General features: G+C 36.8%; 3 protein-coding genes across 6 annotated transcripts in view; 1 reads left to right on the top strand and 2 right to left on the bottom strand.

The window, feature by feature from the left end:
- The first annotated feature begins 549 nt into the window (after window positions 1-549).
- LOC105670655 (putative leucine-rich repeat-containing protein DDB_G0290503) lies at window positions 550-4191 on the top strand. 3 transcript variants are annotated; one of them, XM_012364292.2, is made up of 5 exons: window positions 550-683; window positions 833-927; window positions 1314-2610; window positions 2751-2861; window positions 2935-4191. In XM_012364292.2, exons 3-5 carry the CDS (start codon window positions 1337-1339, stop codon window positions 4163-4165), a joined length of 2616 nt encoding a protein of 871 aa, XP_012219715.1. In that variant the 5' UTR covers window positions 550-683; window positions 833-927; window positions 1314-1336; the 3' UTR covers window positions 4166-4191. The 3 variants fall into 3 exon arrangements, with proteins under 3 accessions (XP_012219715.1, XP_012219714.1, XP_012219716.1); XM_012364291.2 differs by having other exon boundaries at window positions 585-683; window positions 786-927; XM_012364293.2 differs by lacking the exon at window positions 2751-2861 and having other exon boundaries at window positions 665-927.
- A 550-nt stretch (window positions 4192-4741) lies between these two features.
- Window positions 4742-11099, bottom strand: LOC105670674 (hemocyte protein-glutamine gamma-glutamyltransferase). The gene is made up of 8 exons (XM_012364322.2): window positions 10893-11099; window positions 9077-9551; window positions 8475-8701; window positions 7683-8284; window positions 6760-6857; window positions 6319-6609; window positions 5612-5772; window positions 4742-5391 (listed from the first exon to the last, which is right to left on the bottom strand). Exons 2-8 carry the CDS (start codon window positions 9549-9551, stop codon window positions 5107-5109), a joined length of 2139 nt encoding a protein of 712 aa, XP_012219745.1. The 5' UTR covers window positions 10893-11099; the 3' UTR covers window positions 4742-5106.
- A 604-nt stretch (window positions 11100-11703) lies between these two features.
- LOC105670614 (uncharacterized) overlaps window positions 11704-16994 on the bottom strand; it is a 59906-nt gene continuing 54615 nt past the window's right edge. For both annotated transcript variants that reach the window (XM_067356667.1, XM_012364229.2), the window contains exon 8: window positions 11704-16920. In XM_067356667.1, coding sequence (XP_067212768.1) covers window positions 16810-16920 — 111 coding nt within the window. In that variant the 3' untranslated portion in view covers window positions 11704-16809. The remainder of the gene's footprint in view (window positions 16921-16994) is intronic.

Below are 16994 nucleotides of genomic sequence, written 5' to 3'. Positions count from 1 at the left end.
ATCATTATCTTCTATACAGCGCACAATATAAAAAAATAATTTAAACCAAGTCATTTACATTATATTGCATAATTTAATCAATAACAAGAGCACTTATCAGTAGTTTTGTTATGTTGCTATAGTTGACCAAAAAATGGCACTATTGTATAAGCTTCTATATTATCATCGCGGGCAGTATGGCGCTGCCATAGCTTATATACTTTCAATAAAAAAAATATTGTGTTTCTGTTTAACATTTCTTAAAATCCAACGGATAACCGTAACCTTTTTACACGCTTATTTTTGCTTCTGAGCTACTTTTGACAGTGTTAGGATGCTTGTAAAATACTTAAATAATTAAAACGTCTCTTAAAATTTTTGAAATGTTTTATGTTGCAAAATTTAAAATGCCAATTGTTAAAGAAATTAAAAAACGTCTTTTTTAAGACGTCATAAAGATGTCCCTTTAAGGCGTTTTTAGAGTGTCTTAAAGATATCCTAAAAATGTTTTAAGACGGAGGTGAAAAGGAGACAGAAATAGTACGTCTGATCTTTTCTAGTGTCCGAAGTTAGCCGAAGCACGGAGCTTATATGTAGCTTGCGCATGTTGCGGCTTTCCTCTCTCACACTGCTTGCTGTTTGCGTCTCAAATCTGGCGTCACTGGAATAGTTTATGGATGGATAATGTGCTGAAACAAATAAAAGTCAGTATAAAATTAGTTCTATATAATCGGTTTTTCCGAATCTCCATCTACGCTATTGCAAAATTACATAATCTTGCATAAAAATAAGTTGACTTCCGTTAGCTTCAAAGGATATCTGTGCAGATTCATTTATTTTTTATGTGATCAAGTCTGCTTCGTAACATTGGAAATTTTTCAACGATTGTCTACCTGGTCAGAAATCCTTTTGTCAATTCTAACTTACGCAACTTCGGTGAATTCTTAGGTGTGTATGCTTTCCTTAATATTACATTTTTGACTTCTTTTTGAATAATCAATGTGCAATATTTCTTATTGTACTCGTGCTGCTAATCCTCGCAGCTTTTAATTCTTAATTCAATATTACTTATTTGTCGAAAAACTTGGAAAGACTTAAATTAATAAATTAAAAAATTTTATCTATAAAATATGAGCAATTTGTGCATATCTTGTATAATTATAATGTTATACTCAAAATTGATTGTCTAAGTGTGTCACCTTGGATGATAATGATAGCAATGATTTGACCTGACATAACAATATATTATTATATTTTTCTCCATGATATGAAACATGTATCAACATTGTTTATTTCTTTATTATAAATATTTCTCTTTTTGCAATAAAATACAGGGAGTGCAAACTAAAGAGCAGAGATGTCTACAAGCAAAGGAGCAACAAAATTTCTAGAAGAAAAGAGTTCTGTGAATTTAATGGAAAAGAAAAGCAAAATGCGCATCCAACCACATTTTGCCAAACACACAGAGTCATCTCTAAGGAAGACAAAGATACCAATAAAATTAAACAAAAAATTGTCAATATTGGAAGCAACAAAATTGAAGAAATTACAAGAAAATTTGGCTTTCAGCAGACTAAACGGAATTTCTAAAAAGCGAAACAAAATCGTGAGACAGAGTCAAAGCATGAAAGCACTAAAGACAATTCTGAAGCAAGAGAAGCAACGTCGTATGTCTGATGTTCTTCAAGATAACAAGATAACGGAAACAGTCTGCCAATCTAAGCAATATACGGAAAATCTGTTGGTTTCCCTCCAGGGGGATTTGATTAAATATGTCTCTCTCGATCCTAAAAAATGCGCCAAAAGTCTGTCTAAGTCGCAGGCTCTTCAAGATGAAATGAGCTCTTTAAGAAGTTCATCTGTATATCCTCAGGATGACTCAAAAAGTATTTCCAACTGTTCTAAAAATTGTACAATCTTAAACATTAGTTATAAGCTTCAGTCGCAATTGAACGGTGATGAAGAAAATTCCGCAAATTCCTATTGCAAAATTGAAGTCCTTCATCAAAGTCCTTCCTCTAGATTCGAGAAACCTACAGAAAATCCTACAGAAAAATCTACAGAACCTACAGAATCTACAGAATCTACAGAATTTACAGAATCTATAGAACCTACAGAACCTACAGAATCAATGGAATCTACAGAATCTACAGAACCTACAGAATCAATGGAATCTACAGAATCTACAGAGCCTACAGAAGATTGCTCTAAGATCGAAGAGCAAATGTTTCAACAAAACGTGTCGATGAATCTAAACGCCGCAACAAATTGCAGACGCGCACAGGAAACTTTAACAAACGAAAAAATTGAAGTACAGAGTGAACCCAATTTGCAATTAACTAGAAACTCGAAATTCATCAAACTTATCGATTATTCGAGAAACGAAGATATCAGATCGGTTATAAACAATGATGATGTGATGTTTAGCAGAAAGAAAGGTGTTCTTCAAAAAAATTTTGCTTTTGTCAAAGCTCAACAAGCTTGGAGACCACCTAGCGCCATAAACTCTTCGCATATAGAAAGCATGTATGTGACATCTTCGATGCAGCCAATGTTGCGGAAGCCATATCGATCAACTGGAAAATACGTTTCTCCGATGAAGAATAAATATGCATCAATTGAATATGCTGAGTAATGTATTTTTTTTATTATTTTCTATTTTATATAAAAGATATTTACAGAGTTTCTTTTTCACATGCTGAAAATATACATATATAAATATACATATTTTGAATATACAAAAAGAAATTATACTTTATGATTGGTTTTAGGTCATTTGATAACGAGTTGAGTGCATCCATGTTGACAAATCAGTCTAAAGAGATGAAGGAGAATAGAGATCCTTGCATAAATCATGTGACAAAAACCTGTGAATCTCTCATGTAAGAAACATTATTTTTCACATATATATCCAAATATTTAGATAACAATTACAAGATAATTTTATTATTGCAGGAAACTGAAACAGCAGCAGATTCTACAAAGCACAGAAGAAGTGCCCAGAAGAAAAAAATCGGCCAACAAAGTTGACTCAAAGGTTTCGAAAAAATATAACGATGGAAACCCGAAAAAATCGAAGTCGGAATCAGAATCGCGGTATTGGCAAACGCGATTAATCACACGGACAAGATCTTCAAAAACCCGGAACGACATTGAACAGCATCAACCCGATTCCTCCCAGATTAGAAGAATGAAACCTTTGGAGGTGATCCCAGCACTGAAAGGTAATATTAAAAATATAAAGGAACACGTGGATGAAAACGCTGTGAGTTCGATGGTTGGCATGTTGAATCATGAAGAAATCAAGTTTTCAACATTGCCTAATAAGAAACCTTTCTCAAAAATAATACGAAAAATTAATCCACGTTTTACAAAAAATAAAAACTTGAATGAAGCGAATCAATCTGTTAACAAATCTTATAAATCGGTTAGCACGCAGGTGGAATTAAATTCCTTTTTACATCTCAAGATTGATTCTAAAAACAGTCTCGATTCGAAAAAAATTTTCAAGTCAACGCAAACTATCGCGACGCAGACATCGTCTTGCCGTAACAAAAGTGTCGTAGACGTCAGATGCAATACAACGGTATGCGATGTCACTTACAAGAATGTGGGAGTATTCTGTGATTTGATAGACTTGACGAATATGGAAGTAAAGACTGATTCAACCGCGATTCAAAACAAGTCGGTATCAGAAGATATTCCAATTCAAACGAATGAATCTTTGTTCACTGAATCTGTCGAAATTAACGCTGAGAATAAATGTCCCAACGACAGCGAGAAAACACTAACTACAGAAATGAGTTTAAAATTAGAAGACTATGTCGGCGTGGAAAATGACGCCCAATGCGAAGATGTGCTCGTGTCAGAATTAGAAGAGAATATAGCTAGTCAGATGATTGCGCCTTTTGAATTCACAGCGGAACGCGCGCGCAATCTTTATAAAGCCATCATTATATATCAAAGCTTAATGTCGAGAAAATTTGAAAGGCGCCAGGAAAAATATGCACTTGAGGTGTGGGATGAGAGTTTTGAAATGAATAGGAGGGGCAAAGCTTTGGCGCTTCCTATGGCGACTAAAAAAATTTCGATTGTCTCACGCGAAACTACTTTTGTTTACTACGTTCTATGCATTTTGCTGGTTTGGTGTTTGCAATTATTATTTAAGTGCGATTCCGTCATGTAATCTTTATGTTTTTTTTGCGTTACATTCAGACCCTAACATTTTTCATTGATTTTAATTATTAACATGATATATTTTTAAAATATTTCTTCTTAGTTTGTAAAAGAAAACTTTCCACTATATTTTTAACACAATAGATATACAGTAAATAAATAAAATAAACTTAATAAATAAAATAAGATATAAAATACATAAGGAATATATTAGAATATACATAAAACAAAACGTAGATGTTATAATATAAATGTTTTCTTTGTAAATTTAGGAAAGTTTTGTAAGAAATACTTTCCTAAAATTTATATAATAAAAATAATATTCATTAGAAAGATATTCAAAATATAATGGAACAATTTTTTTTCTACAAACTGAAAACATTCTATAAAAGATATATTTTTTAATTTATATAATAAAAAAAATGTCAATATATGATAGATAGATGATAAAAGATAGAGAATATAGAGAAAAAGTATTAAAAATATGAATGTAAATTTTTGTAAACTAAAAATATTCTAAAAAATACATTCTTAAAACTTATAATAATAAACGTAATGTAATTATATAATAAAAAAAATCTTAATATATACTTAAAAAAATGTTGAATTATTTATTTCATATTATTTCAAACGTGTATGTATCGATGTGTGCTATACTTCGACGATATATTCTTCGCACCTAAAACTATATTTTCTTTTCGTCATCACATGCGGTTCTCATCTTTCATATTATCAGTATATTAATATTACAAATAATACTCAGAATTAATCTGCAAATTACCGAGATTTGCAAGAATCATTGCTAGGAATGATTTATGTCATGTATATCTAAATAACGTCTACGTTATTTAGATATACATGACAATTCGCGACAATTCAGTAGAAAATGATGCACCTTGATATGAGACTTAAATTAAGATCGAAATGAAATCGAATCGGTTCTGCAGCCGTTCACTCTGCATCAAGGACGTCGACGGTTGCGCAACCGGTGATGTCGACCAGCTGCTTCGACGTAAAAGTGGCGATTATCTTTTGCTCTCCAGCCTTCTGCGGTACAAGCTGATGCTCCACATAAACATCTTCCTCAGGTCCGACGTCTCTAAAGGCCAGAGTCTTGTTCCTGGAGAGACCAGGTCCGGCGTAATTGAACTGACAATTGGTCAGGGTTCTCTTCAAAGGATTCTTGAAACTCAGTGTAATGGTCGATGGTTTTCCGACCATCGGCTCATCTTCGATCTGCAATACCAAAATTGATGCAAAAACGAAAAATTTTTAGAATCTTCGTATCTGTGAAATCTATAAACAATATTTATCATACACGTTTGCAAAAGAGATAAGCGTGCTAATTGCGAAAAGAATAATGTGCCACTTGTGCGTGAACTTAATTAATTTGTGCCAGATTCAGAGATATTTAAAAAATACAGCTTAAGGATCGTAAATATTTTTAAACGATTACCTTGACATCGATATTTGGCTTCAAAACCTGAAAGTCGTCCTCATCTGCCCAGGTCTGCCGGGTTTCCTTGACCGTAGCGATGCAGTATAGCTTCATGATGCAATACTCCACCAGTTTGTCCAAGTAATCGTTCACAGTCACCGTAAGCCGTAATTGTTCGACTGTAATCAATTAAAACAAAAATTACAGTTTGAGATATTAATTGCACATTGCAATTACAAAAAATAAGAAACTAAATAACAACGCAGTAAAAACTATATAATTTTTTCCTCATTCTCTGATTACTCGAGGAATTTTCTCGTTATTTTCTCGTAGAAATTACAGTAATAAATGTTGCCGAGCCAATTATTAATCAATGATGATTAATCAATGTTGAAACAGCGTTTTATATGCAATTCTGTTGCGTAACTAAGCGCCGCTAACTTATTTTACATTCCATATTTATCAATTTTGTTCATTTTTAGCATTAGACACATTCATACTTATTTATCTCCTCAAATTAAAAGTCTATTCAATCTTATCGACATTACATGACTATTAACTGTTGAAAAGGCAAACACGCTAAATTAAGAAATAAATTCTTATTCATCTACTTGATCAATTTGCAACTCTTCTTCTCTACTTCCAACGTTTGCGCAATCTTTTCTCACGGTATTAATCGACTTTTTTGCATTTAAATAGTATAACAAAATAAATTTTCTTCTCACCAGCGTTCGGTTGAAGCGTAAAATCGCCGGATGCCCTCTTTACCAAATTCGCCTTGACTCCGGTGTAGTAAACACTGCCAGCGGACAGGATTGCTTGAATGGTGCGCGTTTCGTCGGATTTATTTTCGATGTTCACGGTTACGGCGAACGGTTCGCCGATGTTGACGCGCTCCAATTCGACGAGATCGAAGTCCACATCCTCTTTACCCGGTGACGGCAGCGAGTAAAATCTCTTCGCCATCTCGGTGCTGCGCACCGCTCTGTACAGGGTCAATCTTTCGACCTCAGTGCCTAAAAGCAGGTCAAAGTTAGTGCTAAGTCATGTAAATACGATCCAAATCCTGCGTGAAATTTCTAAAAGCTCCAATTATCGATATCGAAATTAATGCAAAATATAATCCGCAAACAAGATAAAACATGCAACAACGGATCGTCATTTACCTTCTTTGGCCTTATAAATCGATGTTATGTCCTCTCTATCCTTGTCTCCATTAGGATCGAAGATCCACGGCGCCTTCGTTAGAATCATTCGACCGACGCTGCAAAGATAATTCATTCAGCGTGCATAAGATGCAATGCGGTTTTTTAAACAACTTTTTCTTGTTGTCTATTTTAAAATTGTTTTATATAAGACGAGAAATAATGATCGATGAAAGAATCGCTGATACATAATATAGATTATTAATTAATACTATAGCTAGGAACGTTTTTATTACTGAAAACACCTATGAGATATGCGCGAGAAACAATAACGTCATTCGCGATCTTTAGATAGATAATACACGATGTTTATTACTGAAACTCGAACCAGACTGTCATTTACGCTCGCGCTTCGCATTGTCTATACATTCGCCGGTGCAGAAATACTCCAGCGTCGTGGAAATTATGCAAATCGTGCGTACACAACAGTTCGCACTGTATGACGCGCCGAAGGACGCGACGTGATTGCGAATTACAGGATCGCAAAGCAAACAGCGCGACTCGCGCTTCCGTTTTCGTCATTAATACATCCGTCATCGCCCCTCGTCTGACACTTTTTATTTCACGCGTCGGACTGTCATAGTTATTTCCGTCCGCGACGAATTCGTCCGTGCCGGATGATCGGCGTGAGTGCATTATCAGGGAATGAAATCATCGCAAAAGAAATATCGCGTGAGAAGGTGTTCTTCGAAACAGAGACTTGACATTCATTTTCCAATTCGATTAATTAGAGTTTCATCGCGTTCATTTTCCGGCTAGATTTGGTAACTTTAGTTCATATTTTTTATCGCTTATTTCACGCTATAAAATTATATATTCAGAATTTCTCCCCTTACGAAGGCATTTTTTTTCTTAATATTCATAAAAACACCGCTGCTACTTACTGATACTTGTTGCAATCGATCTTCGAGTATCCCAGCTCGCTCTCGGGATCCTCCTTCCACCGCATCAGATCCGCGTTCACGGAGGCGACCATGAAGGTCACGTCGTAGTTGTAGCCGACGGCGCCCTGCTTGATAGCTTCCACCGACGCCGGTCCGCACTGATAAAAGCTGTCGGACTGCTCCTGAGGGGTGGCGTCGATGGCCTGCCAGCCTCCGTAGCCCTTCGGAAGATCCGGCCTCGCCATCCACACGTCGTTCCACACGTGATAATTCCAGATGGAGTCCTCGCCTATCGGATTATTCGGATCGTATTCGAGCTCCTCGTTATTGAGATCGTAATAACGATCGACGGACAGCGAGGCGTTGGCGTCGTGGGCCGACACCAGGTTGGACACGACTCTCGAGGGAATCCCCAGGGCGCGGCACACCGTGGTGACGACACCCGCGAACACCCAGCATTGACCGTACTTGACCTCGTTGCCGGTCTCCCAAAATTGTTCCAGAATGGGCACGCTTCCGGTCCAGGTGGCCGGCGCGGTGCCGTCGTCGTATTCGCCGTCCCAGCGGCCGATTATCACGCCCTTGTCGTCGTTGGAATTTACCTGAAAATGATGCAAAGAAATATTAATAATAATATTAGCGACGTACGAGAAAAGATTGTATCAATTTTGATTTGAAAGTAATTTTAATTAAAAAACGCTATTCGTAATTGTAATTTTAATTAAAATTAGACTCGACTGTATAATTGCCATTGGGAATAAGATCAAACGAATAGTAAAGTGGAGATCTTACGATTCTCGAGATTGCTCGAGTCATTTTGACCGGGTCGCCCCGGGAAATCGCCTTGATGCCGGATCTCTCGAGCAACAATTGGCAAGCCGGTAGCACACACGCGTCGAACTGTCCGAAGATCCATTCCCTGCCGCGGGAACTACCCCATGGGCCCACCCATATCTTCCCGACGTCATTTAGAATGTATTCGTCGAGCAGTTGGTCGTCCTCCATGTACACCAAATCCTCTGTCGCATTTAAAATTGATCAAATTTTTCTAACATTGCAGATAATTAAAAATAGGAACAATTGCAAAGTGAAAGTATTTATGGAGATACATCTGAGTTTGAAGTAAAGCGAGCGCGAAACATTTTCGGAACTAAAGTTCTGAAAATAATTCTACAAATATTTATATTATAATTTATGCTGCAATTGTTACATTGATTATTACACTTATGTTTTATATTCCATTAATTTCGTATTCAAATACGAATCTTCTTTTTTCTATTCACATCAAATTTATTATTGAAGTTAATCAGACGCTGTTGGAGATGATTGATAAAACACTTCACAATCCGTTTTACACAAGACATTCCACACAATTCATTTGTATTTTCGTGTACCTTTCATCCAGGGATTGAAGAGAAGATAGATATCTTTGTCGTAGCTGTAACTGTACGGCATCTTTCTTCTGCCCAGAGTATTAGTCTCCACGTTCAACTGCCACACTCCGACGGGGCTGTCGATCGGACTTCTCACCTCGACGGAGAGATCCACCCCGTCATTGGCGATCATTCGAACGCCCCAAGCCTCCAGATCGGTCAGATAAGCCTCCCTGTTGGAGATCGTGCTCACACCTCTGGTACCTCGCAGCACGTTGGGGTTCGGGCCGAAGCTGAAGAGCAGCCGAACGATGTCAGTTTCGTCCACGTACTCGCGGTTGAATCTCAGGGCTAAATTGAACGCCTGTCCACGTCGGAGAACGGGAGTCGCTGGATCCTGGTGGACCATCTCGTAGTTGAAGGTACGATGGGCTTCTGCATTCTCCTTCTCGTACATGTGCACCGCCATCACCTCAAGCGGCTCCTCGAACGACATCTGCAAAGACCGGCGGGGTGGATTAGAAATTGCCTTACTTGACGCTGAATTATAAAAGTGTTTTTTTTGAAATTTGAAAAATTGCGACATTGCTGCAATTTGCTGCGGCATAAATATTTTCTGAACTGATCGTTGCGATTAACTTCATTTGCAATATATTTATATGAAAAATGGAAAATGCTGAAAAATATATTCTCCTGAAATTCATGCAGCAATCACGAGCTTTTTACGGAAGCGAAGTATGACTCGGTTGCACCGCTCGCAATTGTGCCAGTTTCGTTTCCCGGCATTGCTGCTGCGGGGCTGCGCACCAGGATGCGTTCTGAGGTCGCATGAGTGGTCAGTATCCGTCTTTGATTCACCAAAAGGCATTACGCAAAAGTCCGAGAAAAAATTCCGAGCGCGTAATCCATGCTGTTGCATGCCATAAAGGGCCGAACGTTTGGCGAACATCAATCACGACGAACGACCTCGATCGCTGATTCATCTTGATCCTCGCGCAGGTGAAATGCGGGAATTCCACCTGCGGCGATGATCTCTGTGTGTCACCACTCACGTATTTCCGAACGTCTGACGAATTATTGCGAGGTGTCCTTTCGCAAATTGTTATTTCGATTGTAGAAATGAAACTGGTATTCCGAAATGACATAATTCTCATTCGAATAAATAGTGTTACGAAAGAAACATCTCATGCTTCTTCCAGACTGTTTTGAAAGCGAGTTATCTATACTGTGATACTGTAATCAGCAACTCTCGCTTTTTTTTAAACGTCTAATTTTATATTACAAATGTCATAAATGTTATTGTACGTTTCTTAATAAGCAATTAAATGAGATTTCAGCAAATTGTATCAGTTTTAACAATGGAAATATAATTCAGAATATTGTTATAATAAATTTGATATTTTTCCTAGTGAAATCAAAAATATATAAATATATAAACTATCTATCAACATTGCCAACAATTTGCTTTTACTAAGAATTTTATCAATCCATGACATAATTTGTATAAATTAACTTCGATACGGAAAATGTAATTTTAAAACTGCCTGCCAATAAAATTCAATATAACCGGTTTTACAAGTGTTTTATGACACGAATAAAAAAGTTTACTATAATTAACATAATGAAATTAATAATATTATTAATTAATTTTATATTTACGGTAGCAAGTAAAAAAGTACAGGACATTTAAGAAATCAAATCCTTTACAAAAATCCCTTCACTTCTTTACTTTCCCTCGTACTTTAAGTTTATCGTTAAAAAAGATTATCACGCTGTAATTTTGTTAAGAATCCCGTAGTATTTAATATATAAATATGAAAATAATAATCGAACTAACCTTGTGTAATAGAAAAAGTATCTTCGATCACGACAATCGATTTACAGCCAACTTACACCGCAAACACACTGACGTTCACAAGTGCGTTCTGCCTTTTATATATGAGATCTCAGCTTCCTGCAGAGAGCAACAGCAGAATCCCCACTACACAGTAATCGCGTATAGCTTCTGATTAAATGAATTCATATGAGTCAAATCACACACAACTCTGAAAGGAAAAGAAAAGTCTATTATTCTATTTCTAAACTTTTGTCAATTAAAACTTGTCAAGTAATGTTGAAAATTTCACATTTCTTCTTATCAAAATATATTTTCATAATTTCGACGATTGTAAAAAGCACATTAAAATTAATATTAATTATTTTTAAATATGTGTTAACTCAAATTCTATCTGTTCTGCTTTAATGTTCGCTAAATTAGAAAAAACTACGAAATCCTAGATATCGAATTTAAAGTAATATAAAAACTAAAATTAATTGTTATTTAATTAATAATTTAATAACTTCTATTCTTGAGACCATTTTTTGACTTTGTATTTATCAATTCTCTGAACTCTCAAATAAAATATTAAGTAAAATATAAAATATAATATCTTAATGCGCAAAAAAAATTATACTTCAATATTATCTGCCAACGATATTCCTAATTGGAAGGTCATATCTTATCGACCTATGCGGTAAGAATTAACTTGATAAACCACAGGCTCTCGCAAGCAGTGGACATTGCGGTCAATTCGCCGATTACCAGCTTGCAATGCGAAATGCCTGCGTAGAAGGAAACCGGAGATGGGGTGAGCTTGCTAACACGCTGCTTGATGTTTTCACAAATTTATTTGCGTTCTGTGTATCGAACTACACAAATTACGTAGTAAATTATTGGTCTGTAGTTTTTTTTTTTTTAATTCCCTCTCGCCACGCGATTCTTCGCGTGCGCGCAACAACTGCGAGATCCGATAATTGCGAGCACGAATCTCTTTCTCTCTTTCATTCTCTCTTTCTCTCTGCGGCCGCACATCAAATATTCCTTCCAACTATGCACTTCGATTATCGCGTTAAAGGTCTTTCAATTATTTTCAATATAATCATTTTGCCATTAGCATTTGGAGAATTAAAAGAAATCACACTTTGCATTTTATCTTGCATTTTCTGTTTAAAAATAAAATACACATCAACGCAAAATATACATGCGCAGAAATAAATATAAACATAAAAAAAATTATACCTGATGTTTATCGTAGTACATAAATTTTTATTAAAAAAATCTAAAAAAAGATTGATATAAAAAATTGTCATGAGAAGAGTTTATATGTACGAAAAATCAAGCTTCTCGTCGCGTAATTTTTAAATACAAAAGAGGAATAATTAAATAATCTTATTAAATTACAAAAATTCATCATTTCTCCATCAAAGGAAACACGTACACCGAGTGAGACCTTTAACTGCGCTCGATACACGAAGCGCTCGTTCGAAATTAATCCTGCCGCGCATATAACACTCGCGTAATCTTTAAATAAACGGACCGTATGTATGATGAGCACCCATCTAAAACGTCTAAAAACATTATGGTAAGGCAAGTAGCAGTCGTACGTAAACAAGAACGAGGAATAGGTACTATTGACTATGTATTACAATTAACTAACGCAACATCCGCTTCGGGTAATTTCCGGATCGGGGATTCATCGTCTTGTATGTTTTGCATTCCTCTCTCAATCATCATCTCTCACGCTTCGCCGCGGCCCCTACGGATTGTGTCGTTCGCGTGGAAAAAAATGCCCTTCTCGCCGCCGAATCATAATACAGTGTCGATCATTGATTTGCGATTTATTCTGTTCCGTTCGGAAACGGCTCTCAACATAACACGATAATTTTTCTCTAAATAGCGGGGGTTTTTTTTTTTTTTTTTTTTTACATCGATTCCCTAATGTGACGGAAAAGCTGTACGAGCGCACGATAATCGACAGGAACAAGCGTGTCTCTTCGTTAAGGAATTTTTTTTTTTTTATCCAATTTCTACCAAATTTGGCACAGGACTTGGCTGCCGCGTTTATTGGCTACGATCCTCGCAAACGTTTCGATGTCCTTTCCGAATTTCCCTCAAAGCCGATCGCCGCTGGTTTTCCGGCATGAGATTGCTCCAGCATGATTTTTCCTAAAGATAAATCAAATAAAAAAAAAGATTACAAACTCTTATCTTTTTTTTTCTTTGATCGAACGTCAAATATTTTGCAAGATATTTGCGCTTCAAAAATTCTTCAAATTTGCTAAAACTCATATTTTAACAATTTTCAGAATCGATATTTATTCGATTGTTAGACAATCTTTTATATCAGCGCAAAGTTGTAAATAATGTACACATTATATTTTTATATCCCTGCAGAAGCAATCTCATTTTAACAATATTGTATAAACTCTGCAAAAATTGGATAAATTACAAATGGCCAACAGAAATTTCTTTTCTAAAACTTCCTAATCTTCCTAATCTTCGACTTCGAAGATTGAGAGATCTCGATCAACCTTTCAAAATTCTTTCCTTTCTCGCAGACAAATAATTTACAGATTCTTGCTAATTTTCTGGATATCGGAATCGACTTATAAGTTATCCTGTCATCCGGACGATAAGATATATCGCAACATTGATCTCTTCGCACATCGTCCAAGCACGCGATATGGATCGAAAGATTTACAAAAAAATTTCGAAGATTCATCATGTGACGACATATGACAGATCGGTTTTGCGAAATCTCGTTTGTAGTAATTTCGGCAAAGCGATCCACAAGCTTCGCTTTCTCGCGCGCGTGCTCGCGCCTGCCGGCGCGTATATCGGAACACTTCCGCCACTTGATGAGTCATTCTGATAATGACATCGTATCGACTATACGTCTTTCGGCCAAATTGCTGGCCGACAAACTGTTCACGTACGTTGTGAAATGTTTGCATTAATGAAATATCGTCATGCGTAAAACTGAATGATGCATTTCGAATCCAGACACGCGAAAGAAACTTACTGTTTGCCCCGTTTCATCGTCTTCACGATTTTCCGTACGAAAAATCGAAGGAAAATAAACAAGTCCTCAACTCGATCGTGTCATTCTGTCTCGCGCGAGTATGATAATGTGTCCGACGATAATCAAACGATAACACAAGTGTAACAATAATGGTAATGTCCAATAAAATGTCGAAACTTAAAATAGTACAGCAATACCGTTTGCATATCCCATTACTATAATTAATTAAACAATATACCAACGTAGAAAACAACGCTTAAGAGAATTTTCTTTTTCTTTTTACATTTTTATAAATATAGATAATTAATGTAACAGCACTTCTCTTAGATCCCATATTAAGCTCGAAGAAAGAACGATCGCGCTCATAGATTGCTTCTTTCTATTTCGAGCACGTAAAATTGTCGGCAATCCTATTGTCGCATCGCCATATATTGCGCAAATCGTATTTTTCCATTTTCTTCGAGATCCACACGAAAGAAAGTTAAGCGCGATCGTGCCTCTGCGAGCACGCATTCACGATCCTATTATCACAGTCAACCTCCACCCTCTCGTCTCCCATATTATAACCGCAAATATAATAACACCTCTTCATATTTTGTTTTTGAACATTCCTCGTTCCTTTCAGAAAGTGCAACGATTCCGGAATTTGTTCGGACAAATAAAATATTTCGCGAGCACTTTCGCACGCGAGCCGTTTATGTCGAAAATGCGGCTAGAGGCGCAAGCGGATTTAATTCATTTATACTTAAAATTTTTCAATTCAAAATTCGTTTACTCGCACGTAAACAATAAATATAATTTTTTCTTAATAAAATTCATAAAATAAGTTGTTCAACTTAGCAATAATCTAAAATGATTACTTACTTTTCTCCAACTTTTTTAGTAAAATTATTTTAAATAATTAAAAAATTTTAATTATACATAGTAATTGCTTTGCAGTAGATCGTTTCACAATACATATTATAAACATTAAAAATAATTTCAATGTTTTATGTTAATTAAGTTATTAACATTCAATTAAGCATAAATAAATAAATTAAGATATGAAAACAAAACGATTTTCTTTTTAAATTCTTAAAATCTGACGAATCTATTGACGAAATAGAACTTTTCGACACAGACGATTCGTGTGTTCGCCTCGAGTTTAGAGATATATGCCGTCGTTACTTTAAGAAATAATCGAAAGTATGTAATAGGAACAGTCGCGCACAGGAGAACGCGAATACTCTTGTATCTCCAGGACCATCTGAGTTGCGCAATTTAACCCTTTCAGTACCGAGTTAAGTATAAGGACACACACATTAGCATCTTCGTCGTTATTAATTCAGTTCTTTTTTTTACAGCCAGCTTCATCAGTGTCGCCTAGCGCTAACAGTCGTTAATTAAGTATTCTTTCTCGCACACGGCGGGATACAAATATGCAAATGCTAATATTTAGGCAAGAGTCTTCGTTCACTTTTCCCCTCTCACTTAAATTCGTCAAAAACCTCTCTATTTGTCAACCTCTATTTGTCACTTATTGCAGTTTAGTTTACGTTATGATCTGGAAAGACATCGAGAATCACTTAAACGACGTTACACAAACATCAAGTTACATTAAAATTATCAGTGGATAACTATGAGGTAAGCATCATTAACGGGAAAAGTTTTCAAAAACTGACTCATTCAGTGATAAGAGAGAGGAACCTAGGATGTACGCTTGCTCATTAAGAATCTGGCCGTCCACTTTCCAACTTTAAAAAATTCGCATTTTTCGGCAATGTCTTCAATAATAACATTCATAATTTTGTTGCTTGACACAGAGCGCCACGTACTGTTTCCAATTTCCATTTTCGTAACATCGCCGAGCGATAGCAAAAGAAAGGAAACTGAAGCCGCGAATACTTTTTACCGAGGTTCTAAAATGGACGTGGCGGAAGAATTGGATAAGAACAGCTTAAACTTTTACCATTATTAAATGCAGGTTTAAGGCAGGTACTGAAAGAGCTAATGTGGCGGATAAGGAAAGCGAACTCCTCTATTATATCTCGGCCGATACCCGCCGTCTTCGGCAAAATATCGTCGTCCGGCGCGCGCGTCACGCGCTGTATATCGAGATAAGATTACCCAATTATGATGCTATATATATAATAGTGTCGATCTTTTAATATATAGCAGCGGTGAAATAGAGTAGTGCCCGACTAGCTCGAAATACATAATTAACGAACAAGTAATCGCGAAATATCGCATTATTAATCTATATCTGTATGTATAGAGATATACTTCATATGTGTGTGTATATAATTTTATATATATATATATATAATATGTCTATATACATATATACCATTTTGTTCATTTTGCTTCTTTTGTTATACCCCGGGGCTTAGGTACACACGTGACTAGTTCAAAAAAAAAAGAAAAGGAAAAAAGGAAAGAAAAGAGAGGAAACCCCTTCGCTCGCCGCGTACCCACCCTCGTCGCTACGTCTGTGTTCTGGGATATATTTATGTATGAGTATACATATACATGTGTCACGCGTGTGTGTCCGTCGAAGCAGCCTACAATCTGCAAGCGCTCGATCTAGCTCGCTTGTTCGCGCGAGCGCTTGAGGTTCGCTCAAAAGGTTTCGCCCTCGGGGTTTCTCGCATCCGAAGTTTTTCTTGTTTTACGCAACCCTTGTGTCTCTAAACTCCCTGTCGGAAGCGTAGTTGCTAGAACGATAATAACGCGTATATTTGAGAGGACGATCGCGCGGTGATTTCGCGAAGGATCGCCCTCGCGGTCGCCGATAAAGTTAGCGCGACAATGACGAAGACAATGAGAGGACAACGTTAGCGTCGTCGTTCACGAAGCGACGCTGCGCACGCCGGCGAGGCGACGGGGCGTCGTGCTATTTTTTGGCTGAATTGTATTGTGTCGCGGCGTCCGGGGCTAACTCGGCGCGTCTTCCGGTTCCACCACGCCGCCAGCCGGACCCGTCTCGCTACCGCCTTGGCTCATCGTCACGAATTGCTGCGATAGCGTCTGCAGGCTCTGCCGTACCTACGAATATGATCCGATATGAAGTGTACGTCAGCACATTAGATTAGATTGATTAGATTCCGTCATCGCAACCA

This window comes from Linepithema humile, chromosome 6, assembly GCF_040581485.1.
Source record: "Linepithema humile isolate Giens D197 chromosome 6, Lhum_UNIL_v1.0, whole genome shotgun sequence".
Lineage (NCBI taxonomy): Eukaryota > Metazoa > Arthropoda > Insecta > Hymenoptera > Formicidae > Linepithema > Linepithema humile.
This window is presented reverse-complemented; position numbering and strand designations above follow the sequence as displayed.